Source organism: Salmo salar, chromosome 01 (genome assembly GCF_965601325.2).
Source record: "Salmo salar chromosome 01, fSalSal1, whole genome shotgun sequence".
Lineage (NCBI taxonomy): Eukaryota > Metazoa > Chordata > Actinopteri > Salmoniformes > Salmonidae > Salmo > Salmo salar.
Window position 1 is genome coordinate 167,674,944 of NC_138291.1, and position 26,508 is coordinate 167,701,451.

The window sequence follows — 26,508 nt, forward strand, 5'->3', positions numbered from 1 at the left end:
ACCTCCCCCATTCCTAACCAGTAACCTCCCCCATCCCTAACCAGTAACCTCCCCCATCCCTAACCAGTAACCTCCCCCATCCCTAACCAGTAACCTCCCCCATTCCTAACCAGTAACCTCCCTCATCCCTAACCAGTAACCTCCCTCATCCCTAACCAGTAACCTCCCCCATCCCTAACCAGTAACCTCCCCCATCCCTAACCAGTAACCTCCCCTATCCTAACCGTCCTCCCCCTCCCTAACCAGTAACCTCCCCATCCCTACCAGTACCTCCCCCATCCCTAACCAGTAACCTCCCCCATCCCTAACCAGTAACCTCCCCCTATTCCTGATTCCTGTGGTGCACCAGCCCGTCTCTCTGGGAGCCTTGGGGGCCCACTGATAACAGAACCATAGCCAGCCTAGCTCTCCCCTCCTCTCCTTTCCTCTTCTCTCCTCCTCTCTGTGGATGTGAGTATACAGTCCTCCGGCATGTGAAACGTTGTATATGAAACAAGCATGGGACTGTGTTGTACAATGGCATGTGTGGGCAGTGGTGCCCCTCTTAAAATACCTCTGTGCACGTTTAATTTACTGGACGCATGCTCTGTCCTGTTTCACCCTTGGGAAGTGTGTAGGACAGGCTATCATATGAGGGCACTCATGATTACTGCATATTAACATGTGTGTGCAATCATCATAATTTTAGCATGTATGTAATCATCATCATGTTATCATAGATGAAATCATCATCATGTTAGCATAGATGTAATCATCATTTTATCATAGATGTAATCATCATTTTATCATAGATGTAATCATCATCATGTTATCATAGATGTAATCATCATCATGTTAGCATAGATGTAATCATCATCTCAGCATAGATGTAATCATCATCGTGTTATCATAGATGTAATCATCATCGTGTTATCGTAGATGTAATCATCATCGTGTTATCATGGATGTTATCATAGATGTAATCATCATCGTGTTATCATAGATGTAATCATCATGTCATCATAGATGTAATCATCATCATGTTATCATAGATGTAATCATCATCATGTTATCATAGATGTAATCATCATCGTGTTATCATAGATGTAATCATCATCGTGTTATCATAGATGTAATCATCATCATGTTATCATAGATGTAATCATCATCATGTCAGCATAGATGTAATCATCATCGTGTTATCATAGATGTAATCATCATTTTATCATAGATGTAATCATCATCATGTTATCATAGATGTAATCATCATCATGTTAGCATAGATGTAATCATCATCTCAGCATAGATGTAATCATCATCGTGTTATCATAGATGTAATCATCATCGTGTTATCATGGATGTTATCATAGATGTAATCATCATCGTGTTATCATAGATGTAATCATCATGTCATCATAGATGTAATCATCATCATGTTATCATAGATGTAATCATCATCATGTTATCATAGATGTAATCATCATCGTGTTATCATAGATGTAATCATCATCGTGTTATCATAGATGTAATCATCATCATGTTATCATAGATGTAATCATCATCATGTCAGCATAGATGTAATCATCATCGTGTTATCATAGATGTAATCATCATCGTGTTATCATAGATGTAATCATCATCGTGTTATCATAGATGTAATCATCATCATGTTATCATAGATGTAATCATCATCATGTCAGCATAGATGTAATCATCATCATGTTATCATAGATGTAATCATCATCATGTCATCATAGATGTTATCATAGATGTAATCATCATGTTATCATAGATGTTATCATAGATGTAATCATCATCGTGTTATCATAGACGTTATCATAGATGTAATCATCATCGTGTTATCATAGATGTAATCATCATCATTTTATCATAGATGTAATCATCATCATGTTATCATAGATGTAATCATCATCATTTTATCATAGATGTTATCATCATCATGTTATCATAGATGTTATCATAGATGTAATCATCATCGTGTTATCATAGATGTAATCATCATGTTATCATAGATGTAATCATCATCATGTCAGCATAGATGTAATCATCATCGTGTTATCATAGATGTAATCATAAATGTAATCATCATCATGTCAGCATAGATGTAATCATCATGTTATCATAGATGTAATCATCATCATGTTATCATAGATGTTATCATAGATGTAATCATCATCGTGTTATCATAGATGTAATCATCATGTTATCATAGATGTAATCATCATCATGTCATCATAAATGTAATCATCATCATGTCATCATAAATGTAATCATCATCATGTCATCATAGATGTAATCATCATCATGTTATCATAGATGTAATCATCATCATGTCATCATAAATGTAATCATCATCATGTCATCATAAATGTAATCATCATCATGTCATCATAGATGTTATCATAGATGTTATCATAGATGTAATCATCATCATGTTATCATAGATGTAATCATCATCATGTTATCATAGATGTAATCATCATCATGTTATCATAGATGTAATCATCATCATGTTATCGTAGATGTAATCATCATCATGTTATCATAGATGTAATCATCATCATGTTATCATAGATGTAATCATCATCATGTTATCATAGATGTAATCATCATCATGTTATCATAGATGTAATCATCATCATGTTATCATAGATGTAATCATAAATATCATCATCATGTTATCATAGATGTAATCATCATCGTGTTATCATAGATGTAATCATCATCATGTTATCATAGATGTAATCATAAATATCATCATCATGTTATCATAGATGTAATCATCATCATGTTATCATAGATGTAATCATAAATATCATCATCATGTTATCATAGATGTAATCATCATCGTGTTATCATAGATGTAATCATCATCATGTTATCATAGATGTAATCATCATCATGTTATCATAGATGTTATCATAAATATCATCATCATGTTATCATAGATGTAATCATCATCGTGTTATCATAGATGTTATCATAAATATCATCATCATGTTATCATAGATGTAATCATCATCATGTCATCATAGATGTAATCATCATCATGTCAGCATAGATGTAATCATCATGTTATCATAGATGTTATCATCATGTTATCATAGATGTAATCATCATGTTATCATAGATGTAATTTAATGACATTCAAATGATAGAGCTAGTGGGGTCTTGATTGTGTCTGTGACAGAGAAAGAAGGAGAGAAGTGGGGGAGAGAGAGAAATGGGGGAGAGAGAGAATGGGGAGAGAGACAGTGAGGATTTTGATTTGGTATCAAAGACTGTATCGTTTAACAGTGTACTTTTTGTCTGAAAATGGGGATTGTGATAAGGTCAGACGTTATGTGTGTAGTTGTATGTTTTAGCTCATTAGGAAGTGAAATGTTTCCACTGCTATCAGAGTGGGTCCATTAGCAAGGATATTACACCTACCATCCTTCTCAGGTGGCTGCACACACACACACACACACACACACACACACACACACACACACACACACACACACACACACACACACACACACACACACAAGCACACACACACACACACAAGCACACAGACAGAAGAATAATCACACTATAACTTCTCATACTCATAAACAACACATTAACTTAAGTATTCACTCTTTACGAGGGTGTTTGACCCTCTGGTTGTGTTCAGCCACTGAGGAGTAGGTCTTTACGAGGGTGTTTGACCCTCTGGTTGTGTTCAGCCACTGAGGAGTAGGTCTTTACGAGGGTGTTTGACCCTCTGGTTGTGTTCAGCCACTGAGGAGTAGGTCTTTACGAGGGTGTTTGACCCTCTGGTTGTGTTCAGCCACTGAGGAGTAGGTCTTTACGAGGGTGTTTGACCCTCTGGTTGCGTCCCAAATGGCACCCTATTCCTTAAATAATGCACTACTTTTGACTAGAGCCCTATGGGTTTCCCTATGGGCCCTAGTCAAAAGTAGTGTGCTAAACAGGAGTAGGGTGCCATTTGGGATTCAGTCTTTGTCTAAGTACGCCTGTCTCTGGGGTGTTATACTGTAGGGAGGAGTAGGGAGACCTTACTGCCTTACTGCCAGACAGAGTAATGTCTCCAGGGTTGGGGAGGAGTAGGGAGACCTTACTGCCTTACTGCCAGCCAGAGTAATGTCTCCAGGAGTAGGGAGGAGTAGGGAGACCTTACTGCCAGCCAGAGTAATGTCTCCAGGAGTAGGGAGGAGTAGGGAGACCTTACTGCCAGACAGAGTAATGTCTCCAGGGTTGGGGAGGAGTAGGGAGACCTTACTGCCTTACTGCCAGCCAGAGTAATGTCTCCAGGGTTGGGGAGGAGTAGGGAGACCTTACTGCCTTACTGCCAGACAGAGTAATGTCTCCAGGAGTAGGGAGACCTTACTGCCTTACTGCCAGCCAGAGTAATGGCTCCAGGAGTAGGGAGGAGTAGGGAGACCTTACTGCCTTACTGCCAGCCAGAGTAATGTCTCCAGGAGTAGGGAGACCTTACTGCCTTACTGCCAGCCAGAGTAATGGCTCCAGGAGTAGGGAGGAGTAGGGAGACCTTGGTATGTTTGTCACCTCATTAAATTAAGTCTTCCAGTCAGCGTGGAGGTAGGGGTGACAGATTGGAAGAGAATGCACATTCAGAGAGTAAGGGATAGAGATGAACAGAGAGAGGAGGTATAGAGATGAACAGAGGGAGAGGAGGGATAGAGATGAACAGATAGAGGAGGGATAGAGATGAACAGAGGGAGAGGAGGGATAGAGATGAACAGAGAGAGAGGAGGGATAGAGATGAACAGAGAGGGGAGGGATAGAGATGAACAGAGAGAGAGGAGGGATAGAGATGAACAGAGAGAGAGGAGGGATAGAGATGAACAGAGAGAGAGGAGGGATAGAGATGAACAGAGGGAGAGGAGGGAGAGAGATGAACAGAGAGGAGGGATAGAGATGAACAGAGAGAGGAGGGATAGAGATGAACAGAGAGAGAGGAGGGATAGAGATGAACAGAGAGAGGGGAGGGACAGAGATGAACAGAGAGAGAGGAGGGATAGAGATGAACAGAGAGAGAGGAGGGATAGAGATGAACAGAGGGAGAGGAGGGAGAGAGATGAACAGAGAGAGAGGAGGGATAGAGATGAACAGAGAGAGAGGAGGGATAGAGATGAACAGAGAGAGAGGAGGGATAGAGATGAACAGAGAGAGGAGGGATAGAGATGAACAGAGAGAGAGGAGGGATAGAGATGAACAGAGAGAGAGGAGGGATAGAGATGAACAGAGAGAGGAGGGATAGAGATGAACAGAGGGAGAGGAGGGAGAGAGATGAACAGAGAGAGAGGAGGGATAGAGATGAACAGAGAGAGAGGAGGGATAGAGATGAACAGAGAGAGAGGAGGGATAGAGATGAACAGAGAGAGAGGAGGGAGAGAGATGAACAGAGAGAGGGGAGGGATAGAGATGAACAGAGAGAGAGGAGGGATAGAGATGAACAGAGAGAGAGGAGGGATAGAGATGAACAGAGAGAGAGGAGGGATAGAGATGAACAGAGAGAGAGGAGGGATAGAGATGAACAGAGAGAGGAGGGATAGAGATGAACAGAGAGTAAGGGATAGAGATGAACAGAGAGAGAGGAGGGATAGAGATGAACAGAGAGAGAGGAGGGATAGAGATGAACAGAGAGAGAGGAGGGATAGAGATGAACAGAGAGAGAGGAGGGATAGAGATGAACAGAGAGAGAGGAGGGATAGAGATGAACAGAGAGAGAGGAGGGATAGAGATGAACAGAGAGTAAGGGATAGAGATGAACAGAGAGTAAGGGATAGAGATGAACAGAGAGAGGAGGGATAGAGATGAACAGAGAGAGAGGAGGGATAGAGATGAACAGAGAGAGGAGGGATAGAGATGAACAGAGGGAGAGGAGGGATAGAGATGAACAGAGAGAGAGGAGGGATAGAGATGAACAGAGAGAGAGGAGGGATAGAGATGAACAGAGAGAGAGGAGGGATAGAGATGAACAGAGAGAGAGGAGGGAGAGAGATGAACAGAGGGAGAGGAGGGATAGAGATGAACAGAGAGAGGGGAGGGATAGAGATGAACAGAGAGAGAGGAGGGATAGAGATGAACAGAGGGAGAGGAGGGATAGAGATGAACAGAGAGAGAGGAGGGATAGAGATGAACAGAGAGAGGAGGGATAGAGATGAACAGAGAGAGAGGAGGGATAGAGATGAACAGAGAGAGAGGAGGGATAGAGATGAACAGAGAGAGGAGGGATAGAGATGAACAGAGGGAGAGGAGGGAGAGAGATGAACAGAGAGAGAGGAGGGATAGAGATGAACAGAGAGAGAGGAGGGATAGAGATGAACAGAGAGAGGAGGGATAGAGATGAACAGAGAGAGAGGAGGGATAGAGATGAACAGAGGGAGAGGAGGGATAGAGATGAACAGAGGGAGAGGAGGGATAGAGATGAACCGAGAGAGGAGGGATAGAGATTAACAGAGAGAGAGGAGGGATAGAGATGAACAGAGAGAGGAGGGATAGAGATGAACAGAGAGAGAGGAGGGATAGAGATGAACAGAGAGAGAGGAGGGATAGAGATGAACAGAGAGAGTAGGGATAGAGATGAACAGAGAGGAGGAGGGATAGAGATGAACAGAGAGAGAGGAGGGATAGAGATGAACAGAGAGAGAGGAGGGATAGAGATGAACAGAGAGAGAGGAGGGATAGAGATGAACAGAGAGAGAGGAGGGATAGAGATGAACAGAGAGAGAGGAGGGATAGAGATGAACAGAGAGAGAGGAGGGATAGAGATGAACAGAGAGAGAGGAGGGATAGAGATGAACAGAGGGAGAGGAGGGATAGAGATGAACAGAGAGGAGGGATAGAGATGAACAGAGAGAGAGGAGGGATAGAGATGAACAGAGAGAGAGGAGGGATAGAGATGAACAGAGAGAGAGGAGGGATAGAGATGAACAGAGAGAGGAGGGATAGAGATGAACAGAGAGAGGAGGGATAGAGATGAACAGAGAGAGGAGGATAGAGATGAACAGAGAGAGAGGAGGGATAGAGATGAACAGAGAGAGAGGAGGGATAGAGATGAACAGAGAGAGGAGGGATAGAGATGAACAGAGAGAGAGGAGGGATAGAGATGAACAGAGAGAGAGGAGGGATAGAGATGAACAGAGAGAGAGGAGGGATAGAGATGAACAGAGAGAGAGGAGGGATAGAGATGAACAGAGAGAGAGGCAGGGATAGAGATGAACAGAGAGAGAGGAGGGATAGAGATGAACAGAGAGAGGAGGGATAGAGATGAACAGAGAGAGAGGAGGGATAGAGATGAACAGAGAGAGAGGAGGGATAGAGCTGAACAGAGAGAGGAGGGATAGAGATGAACAGAGAGAGAGGAGGGATAGAGATGAACCGAGAGAGAGGAGGGATAGAGATGAACAGAGAGAGAGGAGGGATAGAGATGAACAGAGAGAGAGGAGGGATAGAGATGAACAGAGAGAGAGGAGGGATAGAGATGAACAGAGAGAGAGGAGGGATAGAGATGAACAGAGAGAGAGGAGGGAGAGAGAGAGATGAACAGAGAGAGAGGAGGGATAGAGATGAACAGAGAGTAAGGGATAGAGATGAACAGAGAGTAAGGGATAGAGATGAACAGAGAGAGGAGGGATAGAGATGAACAGAGAGAGAGGAGGGATAGAGATGAACAGAGAGAGAGGAGGGATAGAGATGAACAGAGAGAGGAGGGATAGAGATGAACAGAGAGAGAGGAGGGATAGAGATGAACAGAGAGTAAGGGATAGAGATGAACAGAGAGTAAGGGATAGAGATGAACAGAGAGAGGAGGGATAGAGATGAACAGAGAGAGAGGAGGGATAGAGATGAACAGAGAGAGAGGAGGGATAGAGATGAACAGAGAGAAGAGGGATAGAGATGAACAGAGAGAGGAGGGATAGAGATGAACAGAGAGGGGAGGGATAGAGATGAACAGAGAGAGAGGAGGGATAGAGATGAACAGAGAGAGAGGAGGGATAGAGATGAACAGAGAGAGGAGGGATAGAGATGAACAGAGAGAGAGGAGGGATAGAGATGAACAGAGAGAGAGGAGGGAGAGAGATGAACAGAGAGAGAGGAGGGATAGAGATGAACAGAGAGAGAGGAGGGAGAGAGATGAACAGAGAGAGAGGAGGGATAGAGATGAACAGAGAGAGGAGGGATAGAGATGAACAGAGAGAGGAGGGATAGAGATGAACAGAGAGAGAGGAGGGATAGAGATGAACAGAGAGAGAGGAGGGATAGAGATGAACAGAGAGAGGAGGGATAGAGATGAACAGAGAGAGGAGGGATAGAGATGAACAGAGAGAGAGGAGGGATAGAGATGAACAGAGAGGGAGGAGGGATAGAGATGAACAGAGAGAGAGGAGGGATAGAGATGAACAGAGAGAGAGGAGGGATAGAGATGAACAGAGGGAGAGGAGGGATAGAGATGAACAGAGAGAGAGGAGAGGGATAGAGATGAACAGAGAGAGAGGAGGGATAGAGATGAACAGAGAGAGAGGAGGGATAGAGATGAACAGAGAGAGAGGAGGGATAGAGATGAACAGAGAGAGAGGAGGGATAGAGATGAACCGAGAGAGGAGGGATAGAGATTAACAGAGAGAGAGGAGGGATAGAGATGAACAGAGAGAGGAGGGATAGAGATGAACAGAGAGAGAGGAGGGATAGAGATGAACAGAGAGAGAGGAGGTATGCAAACGGGGAAACAGAAGGAGAGTCAGGAGGGCGAGGCATAAGGAGGGAGGGAGGGAGAGAGAAGGAGTGAGATAGAGAAAGGTGGAGGGAGTTTAAGGCAGGGAAGCAGAGCGAGGGAGAAAGATATGCATGTGAGAATAAGATTAATAAAAACCAAGGGAGGAGGTAGAGAGAACAAGAGACTGAAAGAGCAGACAGAGAGAAAAGGGGCTAGTGAAAGAGAGGGGGCATGAGCGAAGGAGCCAGAGAGAGAGAGGGGTAGAAAGGGAGAGGGAGAGAGGGGTAGAAAGGGAGAGGGAGAGAGGGGTAGAAAGGGAGAGAGAGAGAGGGGTAGAAAGGGAGAGGGAGAGAGGGGTAGAAAGGGAGAGGGAGAGAGGGGTAGAAAGGGAGAGAGAGAGGGGTAGAAAGGGAGAGAGAGAGGGGTAGAAAGGGAGAGAGAGAGAGAGAGAGAGGGGTAGAAAGGGAGAGAGAGAGGGGTAGAGAGGGAGAGAGAGAGGGGTAGAGAGGGAGAGAGAGAAGGGTAGAGAGGGAGAGAGAAGGGGAGAGAGAAGGATAAAGAGGGGTAGAGAGGGGTAGAGAGGGAGAGAGAGAGGGGTAGAGAGGGAGAGAGAGAGGGGTAGAGAGGGAGAGAGAAGGGTAGAGAGGGAAAGAGAAGGATAAGAGGGGTAGAGAGGAAGAGAGAAGGGTAGAGAGGGAGAGAGAAGGATAAAGAGGGGTAGAGAGGGAGAGAGAAGGGTAGAGAGGGAGAGAGAAGGATAAAGAGGGGTAGAGAGGGAGAGAGAGAAGGGTAGAGAGGGAGAGAGAAGGGGAGAGAGAAGGGGAGAGAGAAGGATAAAGAGGGGTAGAGAGGGGTAGAGAGGGAGAGAGAGAGGGGTAGAGAGGGAGAGAGAGAGGGGTAGAGAGGGAGAGAGAAGGGTAGAGAGGGAAAGAGAAGGATAAGAGGGGTAGAGAGGAAGAGAGAAGGGTAGAGAGGGAGAGAGAAGGATAAAGAGGGGTAGAGAGGGAGAACGAGAGGGGTAGAGAGGGAGAACGAGAGGGGTAGAGAGGGAGAACGAGAGGGAGAGAGAGGGAGACAAAGAGGGAGAGAGAGGGGGAGGAGGGGAATTAGACAGAGACAGTGATAGGAGGGGGAAGGAGACAGATAGGCAGAGAGAGGAGGGGGAATCAGACAGAGACAGCGATAGGAGGGGGAAGGAGACAGATAGGCAGAGAGAGGAGGGGGAAGGAGACAGATAGGCAGAGAAAGGAGGGGGAAGGAGACAGATAGGCAGAGAAAGGAGGGGGAAGGAGACAGATAGGCAGAGAAAGGAGGGGGAAGGAGACAGATAGGCAGAGAGAGGAGGGGGAAGGAGACAGATAGGCAGAGAAAGCAGGGGGAAGGAGACAGATAGGCAGAGAAAGGAGGGGGAAGGAGACAGATAGGCAGAGAAAGGAGGGGGAAGGAGACAGATAGGCAGAGAAAGGAGGGGGAAGGAGACAGATAGGCAGAGAAAGGAGGGGGAAGGAGACAGATAGGCAGAGAAAGGAGGGGGAAGGAGACAGATAGGCAGAGAAAGGAGGGGGAAGGATACAGATAGGCAGAGAAAGGAGGGGGAAGGAGACAGATAGGCAGAGAAAGGAGGGGGAAGGAGACAGATAGGCAGAGAAAGCAGGGGGAAGGAGACAGATAGGCAGAGAAAGGAGGGGGAAGGAGACAGATAGCCAGAGAAAGGAGGGGGAAGGAGACAGATAGGCAGAGAGAGGAGGGGGAAGGAGACAGATAGGCAGAGAGAGGAGGGGGAAGGAGACAGATAGGCAGAGAAAGGAGGGGGAAGGAGACAGATAGGCAGAGAGAGGAGGGGGAAGGAGACAGATAGGCAGAGAAAGGAGGGGGAAGGAGACAGATAGGCAGAGAGAGGAGGGGGAAGGAGACAGATAGGCAGAGAAAGGAGGGGGAAGGAGACAGATAGGCAGAGAAAGGAGGGGGAAGGAGACAGATAGGCAGAGAAAGGAGGGGGAAGGAGACAGATAGGCAGAGAAAGGAGGGGGAAGGAGACAGATAGGCAGAGAAAGGAGGGGGAAGGAGACAGATAGGCAGAGAGAGGAGGGGGAAGGAGACAGATAGGCAGAGAAAGGAGGGGGAAGGAGACAGATAGGCAGAGAAAGGAGGGGGAAGGAGACAGATAGGCAGAGAGAGGAGGGGGAAGGAGACTGAGGCAGAGAGAGGAGGGGGAAGGAGACTGAGGCAGAGAGAGGAGGCAAGTAGAAAGAGAGAGGGAGAGAGTGGGCCCTGACAGTAAATCTCAGTAAGACAAAAATAATGGTGTTTCAAAAAAGGTCCAGTCGCCAGGACCACATATACAAATTCCATCTAGACACCGTTTCTCTAGAGCACACCAAAAACTATACCTACCTCAGCCTAAACATCAGCACCACTGGTAACTTCCACAAAGCTGTGAACGAGCTGAGAGACAAGGCAAGAAGGGCCTTCTACGTCATCAAAAGGAACATAAAACTCGACATACCAGTTAGGATATGGCAAAAACCCACTGCCCTTTATGGTTGTGAGGTCTGGGGTACAGTAACCAACCAAGAATTCACAAAACACCAAATAATGCATACAGAGCAGAATTAGGCCAAGAAAAGAGACGTTAAATTCTACAAACACCTAAAAGGAAGCGATTCCCAAACCTTCCATAACAAAGCCATCCCCTACAGAGAGATGAACCTGGAGAAGAGTTCCCTTAGCAAGCTGGTCCTGGGGCCCTGTTTACAAACTCAAACAGACCCCACAGAGCCCCAGGACAGCAACACAATTAGACCCAACCAAATCATGAGAAAACTAAAAGATAATTAGTTGACACATTGGAAAGAATTAACAAAAAAAACAGAGCAAACTAGAATGCTATTTGGCCCGAAACAGAGAGTACACAGTGGCAGAATACCTGACCACTGTGACTGACCCAAACTTAAGGAAAGCTTTGACTATGTACTATAGCCTTGCTATTAAGTAAGGCCACCGTGGAATACCACAGTGTGCCATCACAGCAGCAATATTTGTGACCTGTTGCCACAAGAAAAGGGCAACCAGTGAAGAACAAACACCATTGTAAATTCAACCCATATTTATGTTGAGTTATTTTACTTTTTATACTCCAACTATTTGCACATCGTTACAACACTGCAAATAGACATAAAATGTCTTTATTATTTTTGAGCTTCTTGTTTGTTTAATGTTTACTGTTCATTTTTATTTTTAATTTCACTTTTGTTTTTTTATCTACTTCACTTGCTTTGGCAATGTTAACATATGTTTCTCATGCCAATAAAGCCCTTAAATTGAATTGAATTGAGAGGAGGGGAAGGAGAAAGAGGTAGAGAGTGGAGGAGTGAGGGAGGGAGAGAGGAGGGAGGAGGGGGAAAGAGAATGAGGCAGAGAGAAGAGAAAGAGAGAGGTCGAGAGAGGAGTGGTAGCGCTGGGAGGGAGGTGTATGAAAGCCCAGACAGCAGACAGAACAGAAGTGCTGAGTCAAACATATGGAAATCACAAAGACTGTCTGGGGAACTGCTAGCTAGAGATTCAACCACTCAGTCAGACTCACTGTAAAATACTATTTATTACCCCCTTGCTCCTACTGTGTCTAATACCACACTTCACACACCATTCCATAACTACAACTAGAAACCAGGCTCCATACAACTCAATAACTACACATCACACAACTAGAAACCAGGCTCCATACAACTCAATAACTACACATCACACAACTAGAAACCAGGCTCCATACAACTCAATAACTACACATCACACAACTAGAAACCAGGCTCCATACAACTCAATAACTACACATCACACAACTAGAAACCAGGCTTCATACAACTCAATAACTACACATCACACAACTAGAAACCAGGCTCCATACAACTCAATAACTACACATCACACAACTAGAAACCAGGCTCCATACAACTCAATAACTACACATCACACAACTAGAAACCAGGCTCCATACAACTCAATAACTACACATCACACAACTAGAAACCAGGCTCCATACAACTCAATAACTACACATCACACAACTAGAAACCAGGCTCCATACAACTCAATAACTACACATCACACAACTAGAAACCAGGCTTCATACAACTCAATAACTACACATCACACAACTAGAAACCAGGCTCCATACAACTCAATAACTACACATCACACATCTAGAAACCAGGCTCCATACAACTCAATAACTACACATCACACAACTAGAAACCAGGCTCCATACAACTCAATAACTACACATCACACAACTAGAAACTAGGCTCCATACAACTCAATAACTACACATCACACAACTAGAAACCAGGCTCCATACAACTCAATAACTACACATCACACAACTAGAAACCAGGCTCCATACAACTCAATAACTACACATCACACAACTAGAAACCAGGCTCCATACAACTCAATAACTACACATCACACAACTAGAAACCAGGCTCCATACAACTCAATAACTACACATCACACAACTAGAAACCAGGCTCCATACAACTCAATAACTACACATCACACAACTAGAAACCAGGCTCCATACAACTCAATAACTACACATCACACAACTAGAAACCAGGCTCCATATAACTCAATAACTACACATCACACAACTAGAAACCAGGCTCCATACAACTCAATAACTACACATCACACAACTAGAAACCAGGCTCCATACAACTCAATAACTACACATCACACAACTAGAAACCAGGCTCCATACAACTCAATAACTACACATCACACAACTAGAAACCAGGCTTCATACAACTCAATAACTACACATCACACAACTAGAAACTAGGCTCCATACAACTCAATAACTACACATCACACAACTAGAAACCAGGCTCCATATAACTCAATAACTACACATCACACAACTAGAAACCAGGCTCCATACAACTCAATAACTACACATCACACAACTAGAAACCAGGCTCCATACAACTCAATAACTACACATCACACAACTAGAAACCAGGCTCCATACAACTCAATAACTACACATCACACAACTAGAAACTAGGCTCCATACAACTCAATAACTACACATCACACAACTAGAAACCAGGCTCCATACAACTCAATAACTACACATCACACAACTAGAAACCAGGCTCCATACAACTCAATAACTACACATCACACAACTAGAAACCAGGCTCCATACAACTCAATAACTACACATCACACAACTAGAAACCAGGCTCCATACAACTCAATAACTACACATCACACAACTAGAAACCAGGCTTCATACAACTCAATAACTACACATCACACAACTAGAAACCAGGCTCCATACAACTCAATAACTACACATCACACAACTAGAAACCAGGCACCATACAACTCAATAACTACACATCACACAACTAGAAACCAGGCTCCATACAACTCAATAACTACACATCACACAACTAGAAACCAGGCTCCATACAACTCAATAACTACACATCACACAACTAGAAACCAGGCTCCATACAACTCAATAACTACACATCACACAACTAGAAACCAGGCTCCATACAACTCAATAACTACACATCACACAACTAGAAACCAGGCTCCATACAACTCAATAACTACACATCACACAACTAGAAACCAGGCTCCATACAACTCAATAACTACACATCACACAACTAGAAACCAGGCTCCATACAACTCAATAACTACACATCACACAACTAGAAACCAGGCTCCATACAACTCAATAACTACACATCACACATCTAGAAACCAGGCTCCATACAACTCAATAACTACACATCACACAACTAGAAACCAGGCTCCATACAACTCAATAACTACACATCACACAACTAGAAACCAGGCTCCATACAACTCAATAACTACACATCACACAACTAGAAACCAGGCTCCATACAACTCAATAACTACACATCACACAACTAGAAACCAGGCTCCATACAACTCAATAACTACACATCACACAACTAGAAACCAGGCTCCATACAACTCAATAACTACACATCACACAACTAGAAACCAGGCTCCATACAACTCAATAACTACACACTTAGGAACCAGCCAGTGCCACTTTTAACAGACAACAACATGAAAGGCTTAATGAAGCCTTTATAAACCCTTTATAAGCTTTATATAGATGTTCAATAGCAGCACACAGTACACATAGGAGCCAGTTAGAGCTAATGACAGTTACAACTCATAACAGCTCACACACTACAAACAAGCTTCACTCATAGGCTGTCGTAGCTTCACTTAGGAAACAAAGCAAACAAATAGAATAAACAGGGAGGAATGTGGGTGTTTGTTTGCGTGTGTGTGTGTGTGTGTGTGTGTGTGTGTGTGTGTGTTTGTGTGCGCACACGTGTGTTTGGGTGTGTGCGTGTGTTTACACATGTGCACTACCGACCAAAAGTATGTGGACACCTGCTCATCAACATCTCATTCCAAAATCATGGGCATTAATAAGTCGATCCCCCTTTGCTGCTATAACAGCCTCCACTCTTCTGGGAAGGCTTTCCACTAGATGTTGGAACATTGCTGCGGGGTCTTGGAGTCACAAGAGGATTAGTGAGGTCAGGCACTGATGTTGGGCGGTAAGACCTGGCTCGCAGTCGATGTTCTAATTCATCCCAAATGTGTTCGATGGGTTTGAGGTCAGGGCTCTGTGCAGGCCAGTCAAGTTCTTCCACACTGATCTCAACAAAACATTTCTGTATGGACCTCGCTTTGTGCACGGGGGCATTGTCATGCTGAAACAGGAAAGTTGGAAGCACGGAATCGTCTAGAATGTCATTGTATGTTGTAGCATTAAGATTTCCCTTCACTGGAACAAAGGGGCCTGAACCATGAAGAACAGCCCCAGACCATTATTCCTCCTTCACTGGAACAAAGGGGCCTGAACCATGAAGAACAGCCCCAGACCACCCCTCCTGGCGAGGCCTGCCTGGCGCCCGCCCCTCCTTCACTGGAACAAAGAGGCCTGAACCATGGCGCCCCGCCACCCCCACGGAACAGAGGCCGACCGGCAGCCCAGACCATTATTCCTCCTTCACTGGAACAAAGAGGCCTGAACCATGAAGAACAGCCCCAGACCATTATTCCTCCTTCACTGGAACAAAGGGGCCTGAACCATGAAGAACAGCCCCAGACCATTATTCCTCCTTCACTGGAACAAAGAGGCCTGAACCATGAAGAACAGCCCCAGACCATTATGCCTCCTTCACCAAAGTTTACTGTTGGAACTATACATTCGGTCAGGTAGCGTTCTCCTGCCATTCGCCAAAACCAAAATTAGTCCGTCGGACTGTGATTCATCACTCCAGAGAACGTGTTTCCACTGCGCCAGAGTCCAATGGCGGCTAGCTTTACACCACTCCAGCCAACGCTTGGCCATGGAAACCCATATCATGAAGCTCCCGACGAACACTTCTTGTACTGACGTTGATTCCAGAGGCAGTTTGGATCTCGGTAGTGAGTGTTGCAACCGAGGACAGAAGATTTTTACTCGCTACACACTTCAACACTCTGCGGTCGTGTTTGTGAGCTTGTGTGGCCTAACACGATGCTGAGCCGTTGTTGCTACTTGAATTTTCCACTTCGCAATAACAGCAGCAGCAGCTCCAGCAGGGCAGAAATTTGACAAACTGACTTGTTGGAAAGCCGTCATCCTATGACGGTGCGACGTTGAAGGTCACTGAGCTCTTCAGTAAGGCCCTTCTACTGCCAATGTTTGTCTATGGAGATTGCATAGCTGTGTGCTCGATTTTATACACCTGTTGTGGCTGAAATAGCCGAATCCACTAATTTGAAGGACAGTCCACATACTTTTGTATATACAGTACCAGTCAAAAGTTTGGACACACCTACTCATTCCAGGGTTTTTCTACGTTGTAGAATAATAGTGAAGACATCAAAACTATGAAATCATGTAGTAACCAAAAAAGTGTTAAACAAATCAAAATATATGTTATATTTGAGATTCTTCAAAGTAGCCACCCTTTGCCTTGATGACAGCTTTGCACACTCTTGGCATTCTCTCAACCAGCTTCATGAGGTAGTCACCTGGAATGCATTTCAATTAACAGGTGTGCCTTGTTTAATGTTCATTATTGGAATTTATTTCCTTTTTAATGTGTTTGAGCCAATCAGTTGTGTTGTGACAAGGTAGGGGTGGTATACAGAAGATAGCCCTATTTGGTAAAAGACCAAGTCCATATTATGGTAAGAACAGCTCAAATAAGCAAAGAGAAACGACAGTCCATCATTACTTTAAAACATGAAGGTCAGTCAATCCAGAAAATGTCAAGAACTTTGAAGGTTTCTTCAAATAAACAGACTCATCTGTTTATTTCCTCCCCTATATTTGTCAGTTCCCTTGCTCTGTTCCGCGCTGCTGCATTCATTGTTTGTCTGTATTATTAGTTTGCTGACGCTGTTCCTGTCTCGTTCCATGTCCGTTCTTTATTAAATGTTTGACTTCCCGTACCTACTTCATCTCTCCAGCATCAATTCATGTGACAGTGCTATGATGAAACTGGCTTTCATGAGGACCGCCACAGGAAAGGAAGACCCAAAGTTACCTCTGCTGCAGAGGACAAGTTCATTAGAGTTACCAGTACTCAGCATACTGTATGTGGGAACTCCTTCAAGACTGTTGGAAAAGCATTCCAAGTAAATCTGGTTGAGAGAATGCCAAGGGTCTGCAAAGCTGTGATCAATGCAAAGGGTGGCTACTTTGAAGAATCTAAAATATATTTTGATTTGTTTAACACTTTTTTGTTTATTACATGATTCCATATATGTTATTTCATAGTTTTGATGTCTTCACTATTATTCTACAATGTAGAAAATAGTAAAAAATACAGAAAAACCCTTGAATGAGTAGGTGTTTCCAAACTTTTGATTGGTGGTGTATGTGTTTTCATGGGTTTTCTGTGGTCTAAACAGGGAGACTGCAATGCAGCTATTTATAGTGTGTGTTTGGTGCTGTCGATAGAGGAGAGGAAAGCCTGCAGCTCCCTTTCTCTCTCACTTTCTCTCTCTCTCTTTCTCTTCCCCTCTTCCTCCCAACAGGGGAGCTGTGGGACCAAGATAAGTGCCCAGACTGCTCTTACCAAACACACAAACACACACACACACACACACACACATACACACACACACACAGCTCCCATCGGGCAGCGGCTTACCTCAAAGTGCATTGGGTTTAAACAATGGAAGTGTCACTGTGAAAATGTAAACAGCAAGGCTTATTTCCCTTTTGAATGCCCCTGCACGTTATAGAGAAAACACTCACTATTCACTACATTTACATTAAGAGCAGTAGCTCATGTTATTGACACTATTTGATATTTTGAGGAATATAAGACCCATATTTCACTTAGCCTGCATCTCAAATGAGTGGGGTGCCCCTCGATGCCCTTAAACCACCAGGTTTACACAGCTCTGGCCTAAAGTAGTTCATCACAGTAGGGTACTACATGGAGAATATGGTGTCATTTGAGATGTGACCTTCGATTAAATCCAACTCTCTTTTCTGATTGACAGGTTTAAACAGATCATCCCTAAATTGGACCCGCCTCCCCCGTCCTTCAACCGTAAGCGATCCAGCCGAACTGTCTCTCCGGGGTTGGAGTTCAACCCGCTGACCATGCCTCTGACCACACAAGTAGACGGGAATGGTGGCGTTCCGAGCCGGAGCGAGAGCCTGTCCTTCCCAGACATCACGCCCTGCTCCCTCTCTTCCGGACTCTCAGGAGACTTCCACCCGCTCAGCAACGGAGGCGGCGAGAGCGGCTCGTGCGGCTCAGCTAGCGAGGATTCCGGCGTCCGCTCCGAGACTAAATCGCATCTCTCGCCCCTCCATGACGAAGAGGACCCATTTGGGGACAGGGGGACGTTCCTGACTGTCTCTAGCGGCTGTGGCAGCCCCCTAGAAGACATGAAGGGGGAAACTGCGCCCCTGTCATGCGTCACCACCACCCCAGGCACACACGCGGACAGCTACGAGCACACGCTCCCCTTCTCCTCCCCCATCAATGACACCTGTCTGCACATCAGCTTCTCAGAGGATGAGTTGCTGGACAGCAGCCCTGAGGACTCCAGTGTCCCACAACGGAGCTAGGAAGACGGGCCGGGAGAGCTACTACAGACCGTGACTTCATTTGAGGCCTCTGGGGCTGGGCGCTCCTAGTTGACTGACCCTGATGCTGCAACAGACACCACACAATAAAATGACTGACACAGACTGTTATCAGAGCTTCTAACGCTCACTGAAATGCAATAGTGTTTTGTAGACCTCATTCGGTCCATATTCCTAAAATGTTGAGTAAGCTGGATTTCAAGACTAGTTTTTCTGTCCTTTCACAACACACAGCTGGACAGAATTGCGCATGGCCTAAACATACTTCAACACATTCACAGAAAAGGAACATAAAATGATCTATTATTCTATAAATTATTGCCATATGGACAGATCCTAGTATTTTTATAGAGAATAAGGATTGTATTTGTTATTAGTAAATCAGTAGAGCATTGAGAATAATCATGTAGCAGAAGTCTTTCACTGTTAATGTAGCCTATAGTGTCAGTGACAAGTTAGTAGTCAAGATGCTTAAAATGTATTTCATTACATACTCTCAACTCATTTACAGGGTTTTCAACATCACCCAAGCATTACTGAAATCGAAGTGACATACTGTAAGAATGTTGTGGGAACGTTATGGGAAAGTTGTGAGAACATTGGATTTGAAGTGCTGTGGCATTGAGAACAGCTGCCCTCTCTCAGGCATCAGGTTATGAAGTGTTATGACGAATTATGGAGAAAGGAACAGGGAAGTGATAGAAAAGGAACAGCGAATGGAAGAGAAGTGGTGATGGAACTGTGTTAGTGTGTGTTTGGCCACTCACACTCATACTCACAGTGTGGTAGTTTGATGATGTGTGTTTGGCCACTCACACTCATACTCACAGTGTGGTAGTTTGATGATGTGTGTTTGGCCACTCACACTCATACTCACAGTGTGGTAGTTTGATGATGTGTGTTTGGCCACTCACACTCATACTCACAGTGTGGTAGTTTGATGATGTGTGTTTGGCCACTCACACTCATACTCACAGTGTGGTAGTTTGATGATGTGTGTTTGGCCACTCACACTCATACTCACAGTGTGGTAGTTTGATGATGTGTGTTTGGCCACTCACACTCATACTCACAGTGTGGTAGTTTGATGATGTGTGTTTGGCCACTCACACTCATACTCACAGTGTGGTAGTTTGATGATATGTGTTTGCACATGATGTTTGGTTTTGGAATGTTGTACACCACTCCTATAGCCTTCAGACCACACAGTTTAAAAATAAGAAAAGGTAGATTTTTCTGGGACATTTCAATGATGATGAATTAATCTGTACAGCAATAAGAGCCAACATGATTAGTTGAATGTTGGTTTTAGGGCTAGAAGAGCCAACATGATTGGCTGAATGTTGGTTTTAGGGCTAGAAGAGCCAACGTGATTGGCTGAATGTTGGTTTTAGGGCTTGAAGAGCCAACATGATTGGCTGAATGTTGGTTTTAGGGCTTGAAGAGCCAACGTGATTGGCTGAATGTTGGTTTTAGGGCTAGAAGAGCCAACGTGATTGGCTGAATGTTGGTTTTAGGGCTTGAAGAGCCAACATGATTGGCTGAATGTTGGTTTTAGGGCTAGAAGAGCCAACGTGATTGGCTGAATGTTGGTTTTAGGGCTAGAAGAGCCAACGTGATTGGCTGAATGTTGGTTTTAGGGCTAGAAGAGCCAACGTGATTGGCTGAATGTTGGTTTTAGGGCTTGAAGAGCCAACGTGATTGGCTGAATGTTGGTTTTAGGGCTAGAAGAGCCAACGTGATTGGCTGAATGTTGGTTTTAGGGCTCGAAGAGCCAACGTGATTGGCTGAATGTTGGTTTTAGGGCTCGAAGAGCCAACGTGATTGGCTGAATGTTGGTTTTAGGGCTAGTAAACAGCTCTGATCTGAAAAGCTGGCCAATGGCCTGACAAGCAGTGAAACTTAACAGATGGTTCCAAGTGGAATGGTGTTATTGAGAGGTGAGATGGTGTTATTAGATGAATGGTGTTATTAGATGAACGGTGAGGCATGAAAGGTTTAATAGCCCCTCTTAATGGCAAAAGATTTTCAGGGATTTTTAGCTTTGATCAAAAGACCCACAGAGTGGAACGATAATTGGGAATCAGCGAGAGGCCTCAGGGGAAAAGACAAACTCACTGATGAATTATATCTCTCTCTCTATTTCACTTTCTCTATTTATCTATCTATCTCTCTGAAGTCCTGAATGACAGGGTATTTTTGCTAAGCCTGAGAGTTTGGGTGTCAGTTTAAATGAAGGAGATAGTGACATCGCTGCTGAGTGTTTGTTCATTTGTGGAATGGGAGGAAGAGAGAGAGAGAAAAAAAATTGAAAGAGAGGAAAAAGTGTCATAACAGGTTAATAACAGGGTTAGTTCAGTAATTGTCTGTAAAACATGGTCTCACAGTGAGAAACATGGCGATTGTCTCATCTCCATACTTACACAGGCTTTCTGTATGACAACTACAACAATAACAGATATATGTTATATGCATGACTAGTCTAGGGGTTTATTCCTGGTCAGGTCACATGGTCAAGAACAACTCCTGGCCTTATGAGAGCGAGAAAATGAGATTGAGTTAAACTGATGTCTTAAAATGAATTGAACAATAGTACCTACTCTAAATGTGGGCTTATTCTGGATGGCAGGTTGAGGTGATGACGAGGTGGTTAAGAAGAGATATGATTGGACGACAGTACAGGTGTCGACTGGTGATTGGCAAGAAGGAATCGGAGGAGCTGAAGAGAGGGCGGCTTTTCTTTCCAACACTTTGAAGGAGAGAAAAACACAGCAATAATAAAGGAATGAGTGAATGAATAAAAGACGAGTTGAACAACTGCTGTATTCACCTGTTGTTCTTTCTCTTGAAGGACTCTAGTTCCTCATTCAAAATAGTGTTTCTTTGGTCTCTTAGATTCTCAACTACACATATATAGCGTTCCAAATGGCCCCGTATAACCTATATAGTGCACTTAGGGGTAGTGGGTGCCATTTGGGATGCGGTCATTAATTAAGTTTAGATATACAGTATAAAGAGAGGAGCAGTCATGAAGACAGGACTTTCAGAAAGGAACTGAGGGACAAGCAGAGACACATAGAGTAATTTTTAGAGAATAACAATGTATGACTTTAATTTCACATAAATTACGTATATTAAAACATGGGTAATGTGGCCTCCCGAGTGGCACAGCGGTATAAGGCACTGCATCGCAGTGCTTGAGATGTCACTACAGACCCGGGTTCAATCCCGGCTGTATTGCAGCCGGCCGTGACCGGCAGACCCATGAGGCAGCGCACAATTGGCCCAGTCTCGTCTGGGTTGGGGGAGGGTTTGGCCGGCAGGGATGTCCTTGTCCCGCAGACACAGTCACCAGTTGTACGGTGTTTCCTCTGACACATTGGTGCGGCTGGCTTTCAGGTTAAGCGAGCATGTGTCAAAAAGCAGTGTGGCTTGGTTGGGTTGTGTTTCGGAGGACGTATGGCTCTTGACCTTTGTCTCTCCCGAGTCCGTACGGGAGTTGCAGCGATGGGACAAGACTGTAACTACCAATTGGATATCACAAAATTAGGGAGATCAAGTACAAAACAATATGTATAGAGAGAGGAACAGTCATTAAGCTGTTGTATTTTCAGACAGGAAAATAGCATTGACACACACGCACACACAAAACAACGGTACCCATAAGTAATGGATGCTTGATATTTGAAGCAGTCTCTTCCCCCTGACATTTGGAATTCTGAAAATGTACTTTTTGTGTCATCTTACCCATGGGTTGATTCACAGAAGAGCATCCTCATGAATTGTCATTTCTCTGAGTCGTGGTGTACCTTCATGATGTAAATTGAGATACAGCCACTGAATGAATAGCTAACCTATTTAGAAAAAGGTTTGAATGTATTCTCTTAGTGCTTCCCCAAGGCGTCAGGGCCTCAAGAAACATACCACCACTGATGAACAGGTCTACCATACATCGCCTATACTGAGGAAAAAATATATTTCAGATAAAACTTATTATAAGTTAATTTAGCTGGTTCTTTACTGTACTGTCAACTATATTATGTGATTTCTCTGTAAATACAGAGCACAGCCATGCACATAATCATACCCGGAAGTAAATTAGCTTGCTATTGTGACAACATTCTGATGTGGTCTTCTGTATGTGCGATTCACATACTGGTGAGAGGGCCTCGAGAAACACACAACCACCAATGTCAAGGAATACTTCATAATGGCAGTGCTGTGGAAAATAAATAATAGTGCTCAGACAGAGGTTTTTAACGTAGTTCCAGGCTTCACTCAAACACAAGCCTTCTTCCAGGCTCTATTAAAGGATGTGAGACAGCAGAGACTGGACGAGGGGTAATGACTCGTAGCGTCTCAGTCCGTAGGGCCACAACACAATCACAGGACAATTAGACACAGCAGCTCTGTTTAAGCTTGCGCGTTATCCAGTTTTTTTTATACCGTCATACCGTACCGGCATATGATATTACAGAATGTGCACACAAGGGGCGCTATAAAAAAACAGTTACAAAACAATTTAGGCAACAGGGATCTTGATCCAGGAGGGGATTTAATGTCTCTGCTGGCACCAGTAAGCTTGATCTTGACATCTAGCCACTTAGCTAGCAAGTTAGCAAACCAAATGCAAAGATGGAGCCCTGAGCTGGATATCATTTGTCTTTGAGCAGTGGCGTAACACACACAGCCGAAGTACCCCGGTATAAAGTATAAACGGTATATCACCCAAGCCTAACTCTGTTCTCTCTCATCTCCCCCTGTCTTTTGCTCTCATCTCCCTCTCCCTTTCTCTCACTCTTCTCTCTTTCTCTCTCCCCACTCTCTTTCCCCTCTCTCTCTCTCTTCCTCTTATCCCTTTCTCCCTCACTCTCTCTCATTCTCTCGTATCCCCCCTCTCTTTCTCTCCCCCTCTCCCTTTCTCCCTCTCTCCATCTCTCTCTCTTTCCCCTCTCCTTCTCTCTTATCCCTTTTCCCCTCTCTCGCTGTCTTTTCTCCCTTCTAGTTGTCTGATTGGTTGGGAAAGGGAAAGGGGGATACCTAGTCAGTTGTACAACTGAATGCCTTCAATTAGAGCTCATATCTCCACTCTCAGCAGAGGTGTGTGTGTGTGTGTGTGTGTGTGTGTGTGTGTGTGTGTGTGTGTGTGTGTGTGTGTGTGTGTGTGTGTGTGTGTGTGTGTGTGTGTGTGTGTGTGTGTGTGTGTGTGTGTGTGTGTGTGTGTGTGTGTGTGTGTGTGTGCCGAGACAGAGAAATCCCCTTCCATGTAATCAGTAATGCTGGACGTGTGCCAGGCTTAGGAGAACACAACGACTCCTCCATCTCTCTCTCTCTCTCTCTGGAGGCAACCTCCCTCCATTAGAGTATGTTAATCACATGACATCTGAGCTTAGCTCAATCTGATATACACAGACACACCTGCATACACTCACTTACACACACACACACACACACACACACACACACACACACACACACACACACACACACACACACACACAGCTTTAAAGCTTATATCCTATTGTGTCCTTCTTAGATCTGTCCAACACTATGTGTCTATCTACCTTTGGCTCAGTTTAATACCAAGACATTGAGTGTTGCAAACCACAGTCAGAGCCTCCTTCATTACGGACTGTGATATGTCAAATCAAATCAAAGTTTATTTGTCACGTGTGCCGAATACAACAGGTGTAGACCTTACAGTGAACTGCTTACTTACAGGCTCTAACCAATAGTTCAAAAAATGTATTTGGTGAATAATAGGTAAGTAAAGAAATAAAAACAACAGTAAAAAGACAGTGAAAAACATTAGCAAGGCTATATACAGTAGAGAGGTTATATACAGTAGAGAGGCTATATACAGTAGAGAGGCTATAACAGTAGAGAGGTTATATACAGTAGAGAGGCTATATACAGTAGCGAGGCTATATACAGTAGAGAGGTTATATACAGTAGCAAGGCTATATACAGTAGAGAGGCTATATACAGTAGAGAGGTTATATACAGTAGAGAGGCTATATACAGTAGAGAGGCTATATACAGTAGCGAGGCTATATACAGTAGAGAGGCTATATACAGTAGAGAGGTTATATACAGTAGAGAGGCTATATACAGTAGCGAGGCTATATACAGTAGAGAGGTTATATACAGTAGAGAGGTTATATACAGTAGCAAGGCTATATACAGTAGAGAGGCTATATACAGTAGAGAGGCTATATACAGTAGAGAGGCTACATACAGTAGAGAGGCTATATACAGTAGAGAGGTTATATACAGTAGAGAGGCTATATACAGTAGAGAGGCTACATACAGTAGAGAGGCTATATACAGTAGAGAGGTTATATACAGTAGAGAGGCTATATACAGTAGAGAGGCTATATACAGACACCGGTTAGTCAGGCTGATTGAGGTAGTATGTACATGTAGATATGGGTCAATAGTGTTTACCTCATGGACCAGGCTAATGCTGGGCAAGCTGTAGTGATCACAGAGGTGTTTTGGGGAAAAGAAGCATGAATGAGTCCAATAGATCCTTCTGTGTAGACAGACAGTGAAGACAGAGGTCACCCCATTCACTGTCTTGTGGAAATACCCACTGGAGGATTAACAATAGATGTTAACCACTACATTTCTTGATTACATTTCAATGTAATGGGCTTACATTAAGGTTTTATAACACATTTCTTTACAAGTCGTTGGGCGTTTACAATGGCCACTACATTCAGGTTTATAGATGATGACAGCAGGTTGTCTCTTCTTACTCTGTTATCGTCTGAATGGCAGAATGTTTGTGACACGAATAAAAGTGTTATAGCAACTTTACAAAATCACAAATAGATATACTATCAACTCTTTTAGGCCGTTTGCACTAAAACGTGGCAGTATTTAGATTTCATGTTTCTTGTAAACCTTTTGAAAAAAATCCACTGTGTTTTCTTCCAAAACAAAACGTTAAAAAGACGTATTTCTGGTTGAAAAGACGTCTACCAACCAATTTTGCTCACTGGGTTGTGTATTCTCATTTCCTGTTCCCACTGCTGCAGTAAGAATGTAAACAGACACACGAGTCCCTGTTTCTCCAGAGCAGTCTTCACTCACTATCTCATGGCTTTATTAGGAAGCCAGACGGCGAGGAGAAGTAAACCATACAGCCTGTGTCCCAAATGGCAGCCTATTCCCAATATAGTGCACTAGTTTTAACCATAGCCCATAGTGCTCTGGACAGAAGTAGTGGAAATAGGGTGCCACTTGGGACACAGATGTAAGAGGAGGGACCGTGGAGACTGACAGCACCCATTACCCAATAGTAGCTCGGAAAGTCATATTAAGAAAATGGGTTTGTCCAATTGGATCTAATGAAAGGTTAGTGAGAGCTCGTCCCCTTTGATTCTCCAGAGGAACATTTAGAAATAAATGACAACGCATCTGCGGCTCTACGACAAACATCTGTTCCTTTTCCATTGATGACATTGACGGTTTCCATTCAGAGCGGCTAGCTTTTCTCCCTCTCTTCCCTTTTAGGTTTTCTCTTTTCTTTCTATTATAGATCTCTCAATGTCTCTCTCTTGCTCTGTCTGAGGCAAGGACATGCACACAGACAAGG

General features: G+C 44.0%; 1 protein-coding gene across 1 annotated transcript in view; it reads left to right on the plus strand.

Annotated features, from left to right (window-relative positions):
- Positions 1 to 21,723, plus strand: part of si:dkey-34e4.1 (carboxyl-terminal PDZ ligand of neuronal nitric oxide synthase protein) — a 183,845-nt gene extending 162,122 nt beyond the window's left edge. The window contains exon 11 of the mRNA XM_014140244.3: positions 18,311 to 21,723. Within this exon, the coding sequence (XP_013995719.3) occupies positions 18,311 to 18,887 (577 nt within the window). The 3' untranslated portion in view covers positions 18,888 to 21,723. The remainder of the gene's footprint in view (positions 1 to 18,310) is intronic.
- Positions 21,724 to 26,508: the final 4,785 nt, after the last annotated feature.